The sequence below is a fragment of the Grus americana genome, chromosome 19, assembly GCF_028858705.1.
Source record: "Grus americana isolate bGruAme1 chromosome 19, bGruAme1.mat, whole genome shotgun sequence".
In the NCBI taxonomy this organism is placed as follows: Eukaryota; Metazoa; Chordata; class Aves; order Gruiformes; family Gruidae; genus Grus; species Grus americana.
The window spans coordinates 4,622,444-4,636,871 of NC_072870.1; the positions used below are offsets into that span (position 1 = coordinate 4,622,444).

At 43.2% G+C, this 14,428-nt stretch overlaps 1 protein-coding gene across 6 annotated transcripts in view; it reads right to left on the bottom strand.

Moving 5' to 3' along the window:
• Positions 1 to 14,428, bottom strand: part of EFCAB5 (EF-hand calcium binding domain 5) — a 41,921-nt gene continuing 27,493 nt past the window's right edge. For all 6 annotated transcript variants that reach the window (XM_054847265.1, XM_054847263.1, XM_054847261.1 and 3 more), the window contains 13 exons: positions 14,007 to 14,075; positions 13,791 to 13,883; positions 13,133 to 13,347; positions 11,745 to 11,901; positions 8,183 to 8,472; positions 7,150 to 7,322; positions 6,178 to 6,406; positions 5,310 to 5,462; positions 3,617 to 3,717; positions 2,666 to 2,919; positions 1,878 to 2,107; positions 1,579 to 1,675; positions 1 to 317 (listed from right to left, as the gene is read on the bottom strand). In XM_054847265.1, coding sequence (XP_054703240.1) covers positions 166 to 317; positions 1,579 to 1,675; positions 1,878 to 2,107; positions 2,666 to 2,919; positions 3,617 to 3,717; positions 5,310 to 5,462; positions 6,178 to 6,406; positions 7,150 to 7,322; positions 8,183 to 8,472; positions 11,745 to 11,901; positions 13,133 to 13,347; positions 13,791 to 13,883; positions 14,007 to 14,075 — 2,213 coding nt within the window. In that variant the 3' untranslated portion in view covers positions 1 to 165. The remainder of the gene's footprint in view (positions 318 to 1,578; positions 1,676 to 1,877; positions 2,108 to 2,665; positions 2,920 to 3,616; positions 3,718 to 5,309; positions 5,463 to 6,177; positions 6,407 to 7,149; positions 7,323 to 8,182; positions 8,473 to 11,744; positions 11,902 to 13,132; positions 13,348 to 13,790; positions 13,884 to 14,006; positions 14,076 to 14,428) is intronic.

The window sequence follows — 14,428 nt, forward strand, 5'->3', positions numbered from 1 at the left end:
TGCTTTTTCTTAATACTCCATAACAGACTTTTACCATCTTAACAACAAATACTTAGCAGCAATGCATAAAAACAAACAAAAAAGCGACAGCGAATTTAATAAAAGATGTCAAATACCAGAATCACTAGGGTTGGATGAGGAATTAGAGATGCAATTGGAGGCACGCTAGAACTGGATGCCCGAAGGGCCTAAAAATGGAGCTTTTTTACTGCGCAGGCTCCTTGTGGTCTCTGCTAGCGCGAGGCAGGTGTGTACCCAGCCGTACAGGTACTCGGCTGGAACTGAGCCGTGCTGCCGCACCGCCGCTCCAGGTACCTCTGAAACAAAGAAGAGAGGAAACTCTCTTGGTGCTTTTTAATTATTTTTTTCCCCAAGTTTAGATTTAAGAGTAAATTGTCCTTCAAATCTCTTTTACCAAATGCTAACCACAGAAACGTACCATTAAGAGTTGCTGTGTCAATAGAGCGTAGGTTGTTTCGTGGTCTGTTCTGTATTGCAGCACATGTATGTAGAATATATGGGCGTTATCCAATGCACACCTTGTGTAAACACCCATGTTCATTTTCAAGGAATTCCTATAACTGTGAGTTATACCTGTATTCACACCACTGATCTGTCGCTGCTCTCTGAGAGTAAGTTCCATCCTGGGAAATTAACCTTTTGTAGCATACCAGCAGTTTGCCAAAGCTGCGTTATTTTAGTTACCTCTACGTCCCTAACTGGAGGAAGACTGGATGCTCTAGACCTGCTTCATTCTTTCCAGTGAATTAGTTTAATATATATGAGGAGAACACATGAAAAGGAACTATGAGTGCGTTAAGTGTTCACTGTTTATCAGTAGGCAGGGTACCGTTGATAAATATCCCCAGCTAAATCAGCAAATCTTGTCCACTTTTGATTTTTAACAGGCCTCTCAATCTGGCATTAGATCATCAGGGGAGAGATCTCGACAAGAACAACAGTCATTTCTCTAGCAGAGATATTACAAATAATAATAACCTCTTGACTGCTCTGGCACCAAAAGAGCCCACGTTCATTAAAGGAGAGAAAGACAGCCTGAAACCTAGATCCTGTATACGGGCAGTGAGTATATTAAGTACGTGGCAGATGGTGTTTACAAAGAGGAGGGCTCACACTGTCCTCCCGCAGTTGTGTTGCCGTTTGGAGCTGGGTCAGTCCCTCAGGCAGGACAGGGTGGTCTGAGGTAGGTTTACTTGCCAAAAGAACCATCATTCTTAATATGTCTTTACATATTACGTGCCAAAAGAACCATTATTCTTAATATGTTTATCTGGGGGTTTACAATGAGATTTTGTGTTTGTTCTGATAGGTTTCAAAGCTGCTCCGCTCCCTTTTCCTTAAGGCACTGAATTTTGATTCTAAATGTAACAGATTGACTTTACTGACCAAAAAAGACTGCAGATATTTAGGACCCCTTATCTGTTGTTTAATCTATTGTGAAATCAAAGTTAATTTCTGAAGTAAGGACCTTAAAAGCACTCAGCCGAAGGTTGCTGGTGACACTGTTTCATTGCTGAGCCATGTCTGGTAATCTCACAATTAGTTTATGATATTTACCAGTGATGCAGTCCAGCAGCAGCTCTGCTTGAACTTGCACAGATGCAGCAGTTGGATCAAAGCAGTAAATCTCCTGAATCAAATTGTCATCAAGTTTCTGCAATGCAGAGAACAAAGAGAGTCAGGGGGCAGTGAAGGACTTGAGAGAGGGTTACAGAATTAAAGATGGCTAAGCCAAGCATATAGGAAATCTGTAAGTAATAAATTATTTCACTGCCAAATTACCCGTGGCAAATTCCACTATGTCTTCTTGGGGGAAGCAAAACAGAAAAAAAAGTCTCAACATTTGGAAGCCTCACCAGTATACACTGACTCCAGTTCTCAATCTTCTCTGAGCCCTTCCAGTTTGGATGGAAAAGCAACAGCACAGCCTTAACTATGTTATGCACCAGAGCTGGTGGTTCTACATAGCTCTTCAGTTCAGCAAAGCTCTCAGCATCGAGTTTCTGGACACACTCACGCAGGTCCTGCAGCATGAACCGGTAGAACAGAATCCCTGCGTGCCTCAAATTTGGCAAGTGTTCTGCCTCTGGAATCAAAAGCAAACCTTTCAAGAAGTTGCTCAGAAACATTTGCCACTCAAGACTTCTGTCATTGACTGAAAGGCTCTGCCCTCTTTATGATGAACTCTTTGTCTCCTTGACCGATTGATTTGTATACAGCCCAAGTATCCTATGAAACTATTAAAAATGGGTGCGTGCTTGAGAAGGAGACAAAACTTGCCTCCTGGGCAAGCAGAGGTCCATGAAGCGTTCAAGCATGCAGGTAATTCTGGAACTGTGACATTCAAATTCTTTTGATCTGAGCTGGGGTGGTTCTGAGGAGGACATGCTAGATCCCTGAAACAACAAAGCACCTTGCTTCACACCTTTGATTTTAGTGAGACTTGAGCACAAAACATTCTGTGAACTAGAGCCAAAATCTAAACATTTCGTTTAACTTACATTTGCTCAGGAGTATTTTATGCATACCAAAGGTTTGTATTTGTCTTTCTGTATGTGTAGGAATGATACTTTAGATGTGGTTTTACTGACATTCCTAATTTCACCCCTAAAAAAAATCTATCTTGGCTCTGTATGCACAATACCCAGTATATAGGTTGGTTCTCTGTCCTCTGAAGATATCTTCAGTATCTCGCAGCAGGCAGCTTGGGCAATCTTTAGCATTTTCTGCAGGTCTTTGTGTTCATGAGGTGGTAATTTCTGGTGGTGTCCAATGCTGATATCAAATATCCCAAGAGCTTTTCCTGACAGGTCACGGAGAGGTACTGCAATGTGGTATTCTCCACAGACAGAAGTGCGGATGACCTCTGAACTGTCTACACACTTAAATAGGTAATCTCTGAAATGAGAGTAAAGAGAGGAAAATGTACTAGACTTTACCATTCTGGTTTCTTTTGGTAATTTATTTAGCATATTTTAGTAAGATGCCATTCATCTCATTGTGTATTTCCTTTAATTGAAATATGCGTGGCTTTAAGTATCATTCAAGCCATATACAAAAGGGAGAAAATAGCATTGTGGAGCACAATATTGCTTAGCCAAGGCAATTGCTGTAAATCATAAGAATTTAACCAACTTTGCTTTAAAAACGGTTTCCTGTTTATAACCTCATTGACATTTGTTCTATAGAGTTTTATAAAAAGTAAGAACATCTGCTGGAACAGCAAATGGCTGTTCATCCAACTTTGACAACAAGGATGATAGGCTTAACAGACAAGTCTGTGAGGATCTTGGCAGTGGAAGGAAACAGATAGTTGAAGGAAGTGAGACTAATATGGCCAGGAAAAAGGACAGATTATTCTAAAGAGCAAAATGCTTCAGTGTAGGCTCTAATCCTGCAAACCTTTCAGAGCAGATGTAGAGCTTGTTTGGCAGCTCAGCTGGTAAGCATTAAGCTGGAAGTGAAGTTTTTGCAGGCCTAAACTCAAAGAGAAAATACTCTTTTCCCCTTCATAATTCACTATTGTGTGCATATGCACCAGAAGCCTTGATAGTGGGAGAGCTACAGGCAGACACTTGCAGGTGCTGGAGCCTACCTTAAGAGGTTTTCTTTTCTGAGGAGAACAGGAGAGCTATGAATTTCTTTTTGTCCTGTGTTATCTGTAGTAATCACCTTGCGCAGAGCATAGTCACACGTCTGCCAGAGAGAAAAGGGAGGTTTAGCTTCATCCAAGAACGGAACAGCCATTTTGAAGCTTGGAGAGGGAGGAAATAGTTTATTTTTTAAAGGAAACTCCTGTGTACGTTCAAGTGCAATGGGATGGTTTAAAGACATCTCCCAACAATGCTTGGTTTTATTCCCAGAGTATATTGCCCAAGATTTCAGCCTGGAGAAAAGGCGGCTCTGGGGAGATCTAATTGCGGCTTACCAGTTTCTGAAGGGGCCTACAGGAAAGATGGGGAGGGACTGTTTGTCAGGGAGTGTAGTGACAGGACAAGGGGTAATGGGTTCAAGCTGAAGGAGGGTCGATTTAGATGAGATGTTAGAAAGAAATTATTCACTGTTAGAGTGGTGAGGCACTGGAACAGGTTGCCCAGAGAGGTTGTGGAGGCCCCATCCCTGGAAGTGTTTAAGACCAGGTTGGATGAGGCTTTGGGCAATGTGGTCTAGTGGAGGGTGTCCCTGCCCACAGCAGGGGGGTTGGAACTAGATGATCTTTAAGGTCCCTTCCAACCCAAATCATTCTATGATCCTATGATTCATGAAGAATGTGCCCTGGACCTCCCTCAGCCAGACTATTTAATCCATCCCCAGGCTCCACACCGAGGAACACCCACAGGCCAAGAAGAGGTTTCCCTTCTTTTTCCCATCCTCTTTCTCATGTCATGTTTGTGTCAGTGTGCCTTGACACGTGAAAAGCACAAAGGGGAGCAAATGGCTATCAGGCAGCTAACAAGGGAACAGTGCAGAGCCTGGAATGACAACAGAAAGCTGCCAACATAAACCGTGCTTATCAGAGGAAGCAGCTGAATTGTGGCTACAGCAGATGTCATCCAGACTTTGTGATGACACATGATCAGTCCTAAATATTGCATACACTTTTTGTCTTCTTAACTCACTTGTATGTGAAGTAACAAGCTTCCCAGGGCCAGAGTGCCTGCTCAACAACGGGAATATTATCTGCAGGGAGGGGGGCTGCCTTTACAACCTAGCTAATGGGGAGCAGCCCCTTCCTGACTTGTATTTACATCTTGGCTGCTGACATCAGTTCAGAATGAAGAGCTAATACATTAGCTAGGACAGTCTTTTTTCCTATAAAATACCATAATTTTGACATGCACAGAATCTCCGAGCTCCCTCTGTGGAGATCCCAAACAGCAAAGCTTTAGTGGGGATTTGCAGTGTTGGCTAACCGGTGGGATGGATGGATGGATGGGTGGGTGGGTGTGGGGTTTTGCTCTATTGGTTGCTATGCAGCTGTGAGCACTGAAGTAGGAGAATATTCCCTTTTCCCATGCAGAAGGGGCTACACTAGAAGTGCTGTTGAATTGTTTTACATGGGAGGATGAAAAAGAATGAAGAACGCCCTCCTTTACAGAGGGAAACTTCCCCCTCTACCTTTGTAGCCCTTTTGTTGCGCAGGCAGGCACAAGAATCTCAGGCAGGCTTCAGTTTTTATGATAAAACCACTGGGAAATCACGGGCAGCTGGAAATGGCAGGTCCTTGCTGGAGTAGCCTTGTCAGCCCCTGCCACTTACAGGCCTTTTCACTGGAGTGATCTGCGTACCTTGTCTTTGCCAGGCTCCACCAGGTACATAATAACAGCGTGGATGCTGGGTGCCCTGGGATACAACCACTCCAGAGCAGTAACAGTCATTTGTAGAATGTTTTCCAGTGTGCAGATATGGTGGTAGGCTTTGCTGAATGCATGAGAAACTCCCTGTGAAAACAGAATCTTCCAAATGAGCCACACAGTTCCATATGATTTGGGGAAAAAAGCTGGGGAAACGTTCGTGCAGCAAAATGAAGCAAAATGGTTGTAACAAGTTACTTTAATCAGAACTTGGAAAGCTGACAAGTGACTGTAAAATGTCCCTTATCAAATAATGCTCTAAAGCTCCAGAGTACCCGGGTCACAGCCAAGTCCTGGACTAGACAAAGTTGGTTTTTGGTGGAGGTAGCCAAACTGCCTGGTAACGTTGGCTTGCTGCGCTCCCTGCTGCCCAGATGATGCATCCACAGCGGGGCTGATTCTAAAGAGCATCCCGTAGGAATCCGAACTGCTGTGGCTTATAATTATTCCACCATGTAAAAAAGTAAGGTTTCATGCCACTTTATGGAAACAAAAATGGACAAATATGAGGTCCAGTGCTTCAGGAAATAAAAACTACTATCTTTGGGCTTTGCACAAAAGTGCAATTAATTTATTCGCCAGGAGAAGCTTAAATAAATTATTGAAGTGATACCTGATAATTAATTACAGATAAGATGCTAATCAGTAAGATATTGATAAGGTGTTCTGCTCACACCACTTTCACCATATACAATAAAAAGGGGCCCACAGTTATTTTCTTAGTCATACATCTTACGTTTACTCAGAAGCTACACAGCTTTTTGAAGCGTGGTCTAACCAACTGCTTTCTGATCGTGCCCACCTGATAGAAACTGATCTCATGGGTCAGAAAGATGGTTTTCCCACACTGGTCCCGAAGATTGTCAAGTCCTAGAATGCCAAAGACTCTCCAGTGAGCATCGTGCAATGGCAGTACGAGGAGTGAACCTTTTCTCTCCTCCACTGGACGGTCATAGTTCCAGAAGTGGATATTTCCGTGGAGCTGAACTCTCGGAACATGGATTGGCTTTCCCTCTTCAACAGCTGCAAAGCTGAACAATAAACTTATGAGGAGGTTTGTTCAGAGTAGCAGAAAACCTTTAGCAAAGCAATAAATACTGCAGCTTTGATCTCTCCCATCTTTTTTGCATCAGAGAAGGAAGGTGTTATCTCCTTGCTCTGACCACACCCAGAAATACCACATTTACCACCTGCATCCCAAAGACAGCGGTAATAAATAAGGCACTTTTCATCCTTAGGACATTTTAAAAACATCAACTAATGAATGTAGTGAAAAGGAATACAGAAGCAAGCAGCAGTTACATTTAATAGGTTAGAAGTGGCAATATTTAAAGAAAGAGACAAATATGTCTAGGTTTTGGAAACAAGAAGTAAAGAGGCATGAAAGCTGTTTATAGCGTAAACACTAGGGAAGGAAAGGCATTGTTCTCAAAAATATCCTGTGGATGTAAACTGGCGTAAGCGAATTAATTTTTAAAGAAGAAAATGTAGGCCCAATGTAATAGACTTTTGCTGAAGGATGAGATTTATTAGACTGTGAGCTAATCTCCCCAAGGAAAGGAGTGAAATCCCAAACAGAGCAGTTCTAAGTAGACCACGCAAAGTATAAGGGCATGTATACAATAATGAATCATTCCACAACGGTCCCTGAAGGTGTTTCCTCTCTGGAGTACTCTGTCAACCTCTGTTTCCAGTGCACCCCAAACACTGCCTGGTCCCTCAACATTCCAAATATTTTTGAGAAAAAGGAACAGTTATTTGCAGCTTTTCTTACCTTACTCCTTTCATGTCTCTGTAAAGTATCTGGTTTAGAACATACGGAGCATCGTCTGCAGTACATGCCACATAGTGTAGGAGAATCTGTCCCCGCTCTGGTGAGAGCTGGTTCTCTTCCAAAAGGGCAATATATGCACTGATCTTCTTGTTATCCCCATGGGCTTCTGCATCCTAGCAACCAAATGTTTCCCATTACATTATGTACATTAGCCATTGGCCATTACATTTATTTCTTGTACTTAGCACTTGTCTCATTTTTGCTGAGATGCTGTTCTGGGTCACTGATTTTGTATGTCGTGCACCAACTGCATGACATGTATGTGTCTATGCTGTGATCGTGTCTGACCGATACGCTCTGCTACAAGCAAAAACACTTGGTATTTTGATTGGCAAGGAAAATGGATTTTTTTTTCTGCTGCCAAAGGGGAGCAGTTCATATAAAAATAATCCCTAAATATAACTTGTGCCTAAGCAAAACTCCCATGGATTTCTTCTCCAATAGGAGATTCCTTTGGAACAATCAGGCAAACAAGTGCCAAAGTTGCTATTACAAATCTAGACAATATTGTAAGAACACTTCAGCTACCATGAGAGAAGTTTTGCTTTGAGGGGGCTTTAATGGTGAGGACAAACATCTAAAGTTGCAGCTGCAAGTTAAAAGTGAAACTATCTCCACTACAAATTAAGCACTTTTGTCCCAAACTGAGTCTGCTCTTTCATTTCAGCAGCTCCAAAACTAGAACTATGGATTTCCAGATTGGATCTGAGTCAGCCCTTCAAAAAGGAAGACATAAATATCTGTGAAATGCATTCTGTATTGGCAGAGCATGGACGAGAATCCTTGTATTGCAGATCTGACCTGTGCATAACCATCGGCTCTGCTGAACATCAGCTAAGCACAGAAAAGCACAAGGAAACCAGGCTCAGATCAGCTTCCCATGCTACCTGTGAGTTCAACTCAAAGGCATCAGGGTTTGAAGTCAGTGTCACAATCCCAACACAAACGGTTCTTGTGCTCCCTGGATGTGTACCTGGGAGAGGGCCTTAAACACTGCTTTGTAAACTGGTTCCATGCTTGCTCCACTGGTCTCAGCTGCTTGCTGGATATTGTGCAGCCATTTCTTCCTGGTGAAGTTTTGCAGGCACTCCATGTGACTTCGTTCCACACTTCTGGTCAGAAATTCCACCAAGTTATCAATAGCTTCATCCTCATCCCCACTGAACTCAGAAGCAACTAACTCAAGGAAAGTCTGGAATGCCTTTGGAGATAGCTTCCCCACTCTGCTGAGCTGTGGGTAACAGGAGCAAAAGTGTTTCTTTGCTAGTAGAAGGAACAGGAAATAAGACAGGGACAGTCTGTTTGAATAAAATATTCTGCTTTTCTTGTGCAAAATATGAATCAAGCCCTAAACTGGCTTTGGGTGGAGTGCTCCAATCCATCATTCCGGGTTTCTTCCAGCTATCTCCTAAATGTAAGCTGTCATCCTGACAGGTAATCTCCAGCCTCAAGACTGGATGCACCTTTTCCTGTAGATGCCTACTTTCTTACCCACTGAGAAAGAAACCTGCCAGGCATTGCTCCTGTGCCCCTTTTGTACCTCTGCAATGTACATAAACAATAAAAGTCAATGGAAAATAGGAAAGCTGCTTGGAGTTATCAAAAATCAGAGGTATCTTCACATCAGAACCGAATTTTATGGGCTGGTGGGACTGGGCTGCAGGTAGGCATTCTACATGCAGTAATAGTAGTTGAGACCCTGCAGAAGAACTACTCATCAAACCCGTCAAAAGAGCGAAAGCCAGAGTCTACAGATGATTTCACAGATCACTCATATTCCTGGATTTCCCATTATATAACATACTTGCAGACATTATCTTCTGAAGCCTTCCAAAGTAACTACCATTCTTAATTACCCTTATTTAGGTGCCTTTGATGAATTATTGAAATAACATTTGTATTGTGCTAAGTTTCATAAACGAAGAGCAAAGAAGATGAAAGCTCTGTTGAAGTCATACAGAGGACAGGACAACAGTGCTCTGCAATCACCTGTACTGCACCAAAAGATGTAGAGCAAAAGGAGCAAGAGAGCTTTTATAAGAAATACAAGATTTAGAAGAATAAATTAGTATGAAAAGCATCTAAAACAATGAATTGCTGCCTGTTAGCTGCCAGGGGAGAGAAAGAGTAAAGATGACTGCACGGAGGCTGCTCCTTCCCATCTTCCACAAGGCCGAGGAGTGGAGCTGTGCCTTGGTCCCCTTTTTCATGTCCCAGAGATTGCAGCTGAGCTGGCCCAAATACGGGCAAATAAGCTGCAGTAGAAAGGTCTGGCAGAGTTTCCTTTTGCTTGCAGGAAGGAGGAATGCCCCAGGGGTCAAATTGTGATTCTCAAGAATCGCTTTCCTATATCTACTCACTCTAGTTCACAAACTTCCAATTTGCCCAGAGGTCCTGAAGACCACTGGGACTCATCTTAGACTCGTAATCCCGACTGAGCACGAAAATGTAAATTCACCCCATGGGTTTCTATTCAGCAGCCAGTCTATCAGAGTGGTTCCACCCCCGTCCCTGTTCTTGCAGACCCGCTGCTCCCCACACCGCAGCTCTGGGCTCACGGGGGTGCTCTTGCACAGGCTTTCGAAGTTGCAGGCAGCTGCTTGGCTTTGGAAACCCGGGATTCACCGGATGCTCTGCCCGAGCTGGGCTTGCCTGATCATGCTCCTGGCACTGCCTCTCCTGAGCTCTGCCATGATTCACACTTTCATCATTTTTTTCCTGCATCCTGATTTCAAAGCCTGTTGGACCCGAAGAAGTAAAGGAAAGGAGAGCTATACGTCAAGCTGCTTCCTACTAGGAAACTAAGCAAGCAAAGATATATAGGTAGAAGTGTGACTTTGCTGTTAAGCAGGGAGTATTTTGTGATCAATATATACAGTGGGCTATAAGGAACAGTGTAATAGAAAATGCTTTGATTAATGATGCACAGGAACAGGCAGGGAGCTGCCCTGATTGCCTCCCAGTGCACCCGAGACACGGATGTTTATGGGAGCTGAGAGCTTCCTCCTTCCCCCACAGAACTCAGGGGGCATTTTATCACTGATTTTAGCTATAGAAGTGGCAAATACTAACTGGTCCCAGTCATGGTGGAGCCAACTGTTAATGCTGTCTTATCCTGTCTATCATCTAAAGAACATCCAGTATTTTTTAATTTAATTCTGATTTTCCAACAGAAGTAGGATGGAGAAATTTTTGATGGTATAAAAATGTTTGGATTTTCACCTCCGCTTTTTCCTCTCTTTGAAGAAAGAGAAGAAAGAAATACACATGAAGTTGAACATGGCATGATCGATGCCTTCATTACTGAGCCACAGCATAATGAATTATTTTCCCCATTACATCTTTAACATTATGCTTTTCATTTACAAGGAAAATCAAATAATTCTCCCCATTTTCACTCCACGTTTTCATGCAGGAGTGCAATGTCTGTGAACCCTTGCCCCAAACCTGCTTGATCCACAATGTCTAGTTGAAGCTGCTAAAAACAGTTTTATGTTGCTTGTAGGTGGTATCGATTTTGCTATGCTATCTTTCTGTTTATTTGTCCTTCAGTTTATGAGCCCTTCATGGAAGGCACTATGTCCTTCCATATTTCTGTAGTGTGCTCTGGCATGCTCTGAATACGAGAGCGCTGTAAACTGCCGGTTTCTTCCATGGAGACAATTAACTGCAGCATGCCGGTGGCCTCCCCACCCCACCAGCTGCCTCAAGTGAGCTCAAGAATAAAGAGATTTTGGTAGTTGCCAAAATGAGCCATTTTGTGGCAGAACAAGCAACAAGAAGATATGCGTGGAGATGAATAAACCAGTCCTCTCCACCCAAGCGCACATGCAGACATGTTCTTAATTGCTAATACAGTATTTCAGAGCACCTAATGCCCACGTTAATATGTATGAGGCTGCCAGACAGGTCCAGGTGAACCTGCAGCACTTCTGTCTGACCCAAGTCTGCTCTGTCAAGGACCAAATTTGCTAAGTTTATTCGGGGAAATGAACCAACAGAGACTCAAAGTTGCTATCTGAGAGCTGTGCAACCGTGTGGATTACTACAGGCTATTTGAGACCCATAAGGCAAGCTGGTGTTCTCTCCTGTGAGATACATTCCTGCAGATAGCACAGTAAAATGTATCTATTAAAAATACCAGGATAACACAGACAGGCTAGACTAAAAGTGCGAAACGTGTCCTCAGGCTTTACGTGTGTTTTTCACGACCATATCACAACTATATATTGCATGTTACAGCTGAAGTATTTTTTCAACACATCACAATGTCATAAAAGCATCGGGCTACCTCTGTGACCAGGAATCTGTCACAGAGGAGTCTTGCACAGGAGGAGGGGATGGAGCTATGCATTAACAGGTAGGTTGGGATAACTGTTCCTTTTCTTTTTAGACACCCTACCTTTTATGCTTATGACTGCTTGCAAAAACAAAAAATGACTCGAGCTTGCCAACAACTTCATTAGCACTGTCGTTGAATGGTTTAAAGCCTACTGTGTTGCCATTGTTTTCTCAGAGCAGAGCTGTCTCCTTACCCTTCCTCAAGGCCTCTTTTTCCATCCCTTCTTTGAATGTGCTTAGAACAGCATCCACCTCTTCCAGATCCAGAAACCCAGACGCATTCTTGTCCCACTTTTCGAAAAGTGCCTCCAGAAGCAGTTTCCGTTGGGCCAAGCGAGAGATGCGGTGAACCTACAGCAGAGAAACAGCTTGTCTTTGATAATTCCTGGACACTGACACTCAGTGTCTACACAAATATGGAAAATACAGTATTTCCTATGGGTCAGGCTGAGTCTGTAAATACACAGCTCAGACCTGGAGATAAATCGTTAAACCTGGGAGATATTTGGAAACACTAAACACAGCCGACAGTTCGGTTTTACCAGGCAGAATCAGCACTGCAGAAGGTTATTTCCGAGTGAACAAACAAAGCCCATGCTGGGTCTAAGGTGAGATCAGCTCAGGTAAGTGCGAGTTTCCCAGTATACAAATGTCTTCCCAGCAAGAACTAAGCACAGCCTTGTTAGTAACACCCAAAGACGTGACAGTTTGTATTTCCTTACATTGTTGTTTTGCTGGTGCTGCCCTGAAGCGCGTGGGCTCCAAGCAAATGCATGTACAATTTGTCCTTTAAACCCTGTCTTTGCACAGCACACAGTGATAAATGGCTGGAGTGGAATTCTCTCAAAGGCCAAAATACCGGCAGTGTGTGCTGTGTTCAGCGTGAGGACAGTAGAGCCGTCAGATCCAATATCTCATCCAAATTAGGTCAGCAGCACAGAGGGAAACTAGAAAGAGGTCTGAGCAAAATGCAGCTAGAGACACTACTGTGGACCGACCCACCATGAAATATATCTGTTCTCTGAAGTGATATGGGGCACCCTGATGCTGTGCATGAGGATATTGCTGAAGGGGAATATATTTTTTTCAACACATGGCAAGGGCACCTTGTAACTTAAACACAAAGAAGCATGCACACATTCACATACAGCTGTGCACACAGTAAAACCAAACACACTTGTTTTAAAATTCTCCCCAAAACATCCACAACCTCATAGGTACATGCCAGTGCAGTAGGTCAGAGATCAGGTTCTTGGCTATTATAAAGGTGAATAAGCAGAATGGAATGTTTTGAGCTCTTTCACAATTAACTATCAACCAGCTGTCTCACTGTGTCCAGCTCTAGAACAGACAGACAACCTCTAACAGGATGAGTCTGTCATCACTTCTAGAGCTAAGGGCTAGGGAGGGAGGATCTGGATGAAAACAAAGGGGTAAAAGGTCTCTTGAAGAAACAGAGAACGCAAAGCTGCAAGTGAATAGCTCTGGCAGCATGAGCTTACAAGTTGACTTTGTCTGTGTCTGTAGGCATTTGCTTGTTTTTTGTTTGGACATGGGATCAGCAAAACTTATCAATATTTACTTTTTCTAGTTGTTCCATTTTTTCCTCTTCTGTCTGTTTGTATTCTTCTTTGATAAATGCAATAAGCCTCTTCACAGTAGGCAGAGAAATGTCTTCACCAACAAAAGTCTCCAAGAGCTGTACAAACTGTGGCAGGTTGAGGCAGCTTTCATCAAAGGCACTCCTAGTACCAGAAGCCCAACGGTTCTGAATCTCTGCCATGATGGGATGTAAGTCTGAAAGACAGAAAGCACAGCGTGTCGCAGGAAGCCAAATGCTGCCCTAAAGCCGGCCACGTGGCAGATATCAACGCAGTCCTGAATCCTGCACTTCCTATCCAGTGAAAGTGTGGCTGAATACAGACTGACTCCGTGCCCACTAAAGGCCTTAATCTGCTTATACTTTTCTAATAGTATCTCTTCAGATTTAGGCTCCAGTCTGGGACAGATGCTATCATACAGCCAGGTCAAATCAGTGAATACAGGTGAGCTGAAATTACTGTTACACGGCAAGTGGCCTTCTGAGACAAAGACTACACTGCTCTTACCTTGAAGTCAGCTTTGGGAATTAGCGTTTGTATTCTTGCCCAAAACTTTCAGCTCACAGCAGTACCAGCATGTCTGCAGGCGCTGCCAGCTGCTGTGTGCCCAAGTGAACACACAGCTTTGTGACCAAATACCTGGAAATCTCGTGTTATCACACTGCCAGTCCTCTGGAATTCTCGCTCCATAGTCGCTATACCTGCAACTTAGGTCAGAAGTCAGAAAGTCACCTGATGAAAGATAAAATATACCTTGTAATGATACAACCTTTAAAAAAGACACAACTTTTCTAAAAGCCTTTAAATACATATATCCAAGCTATAGTTTCTAAAGCAGATGAAAAAAGCAGTCACCTGACCATGGCACTTCAAACTCCTGGCTAGCTTCAGCTGGAGAAGCCTGTCTGTCTGAGCATGCTGGACCTGCAATTTTAAAACGAAATCTTCCATGAACCAGAGCTTACTAGTCTGAGCACCGTGCTGATTAATGTGTAAAATCTACCTCTGGGTTTCTGGAGCTACCCTTGTTATGAGTAGCTATTTATTTTTGGTGTCTGGAAATACTGCTTCCTGATATTCACTGGTGAATGTCACATTTCTTAAGCCCAGCTACAACTATCCATTTTAGCAAAAGCAAGAAGATAATTTTTTTCCAAGATAGGCTCAAAATGATATTCAGACTTCTTGGTTCCATCCACCTTTCTCTCAAGGAGTGTTGTACCATCACACCATCGTTTCTGCGAGAACAGGGTGGGAATCTGCTCTGAAGATGGAAG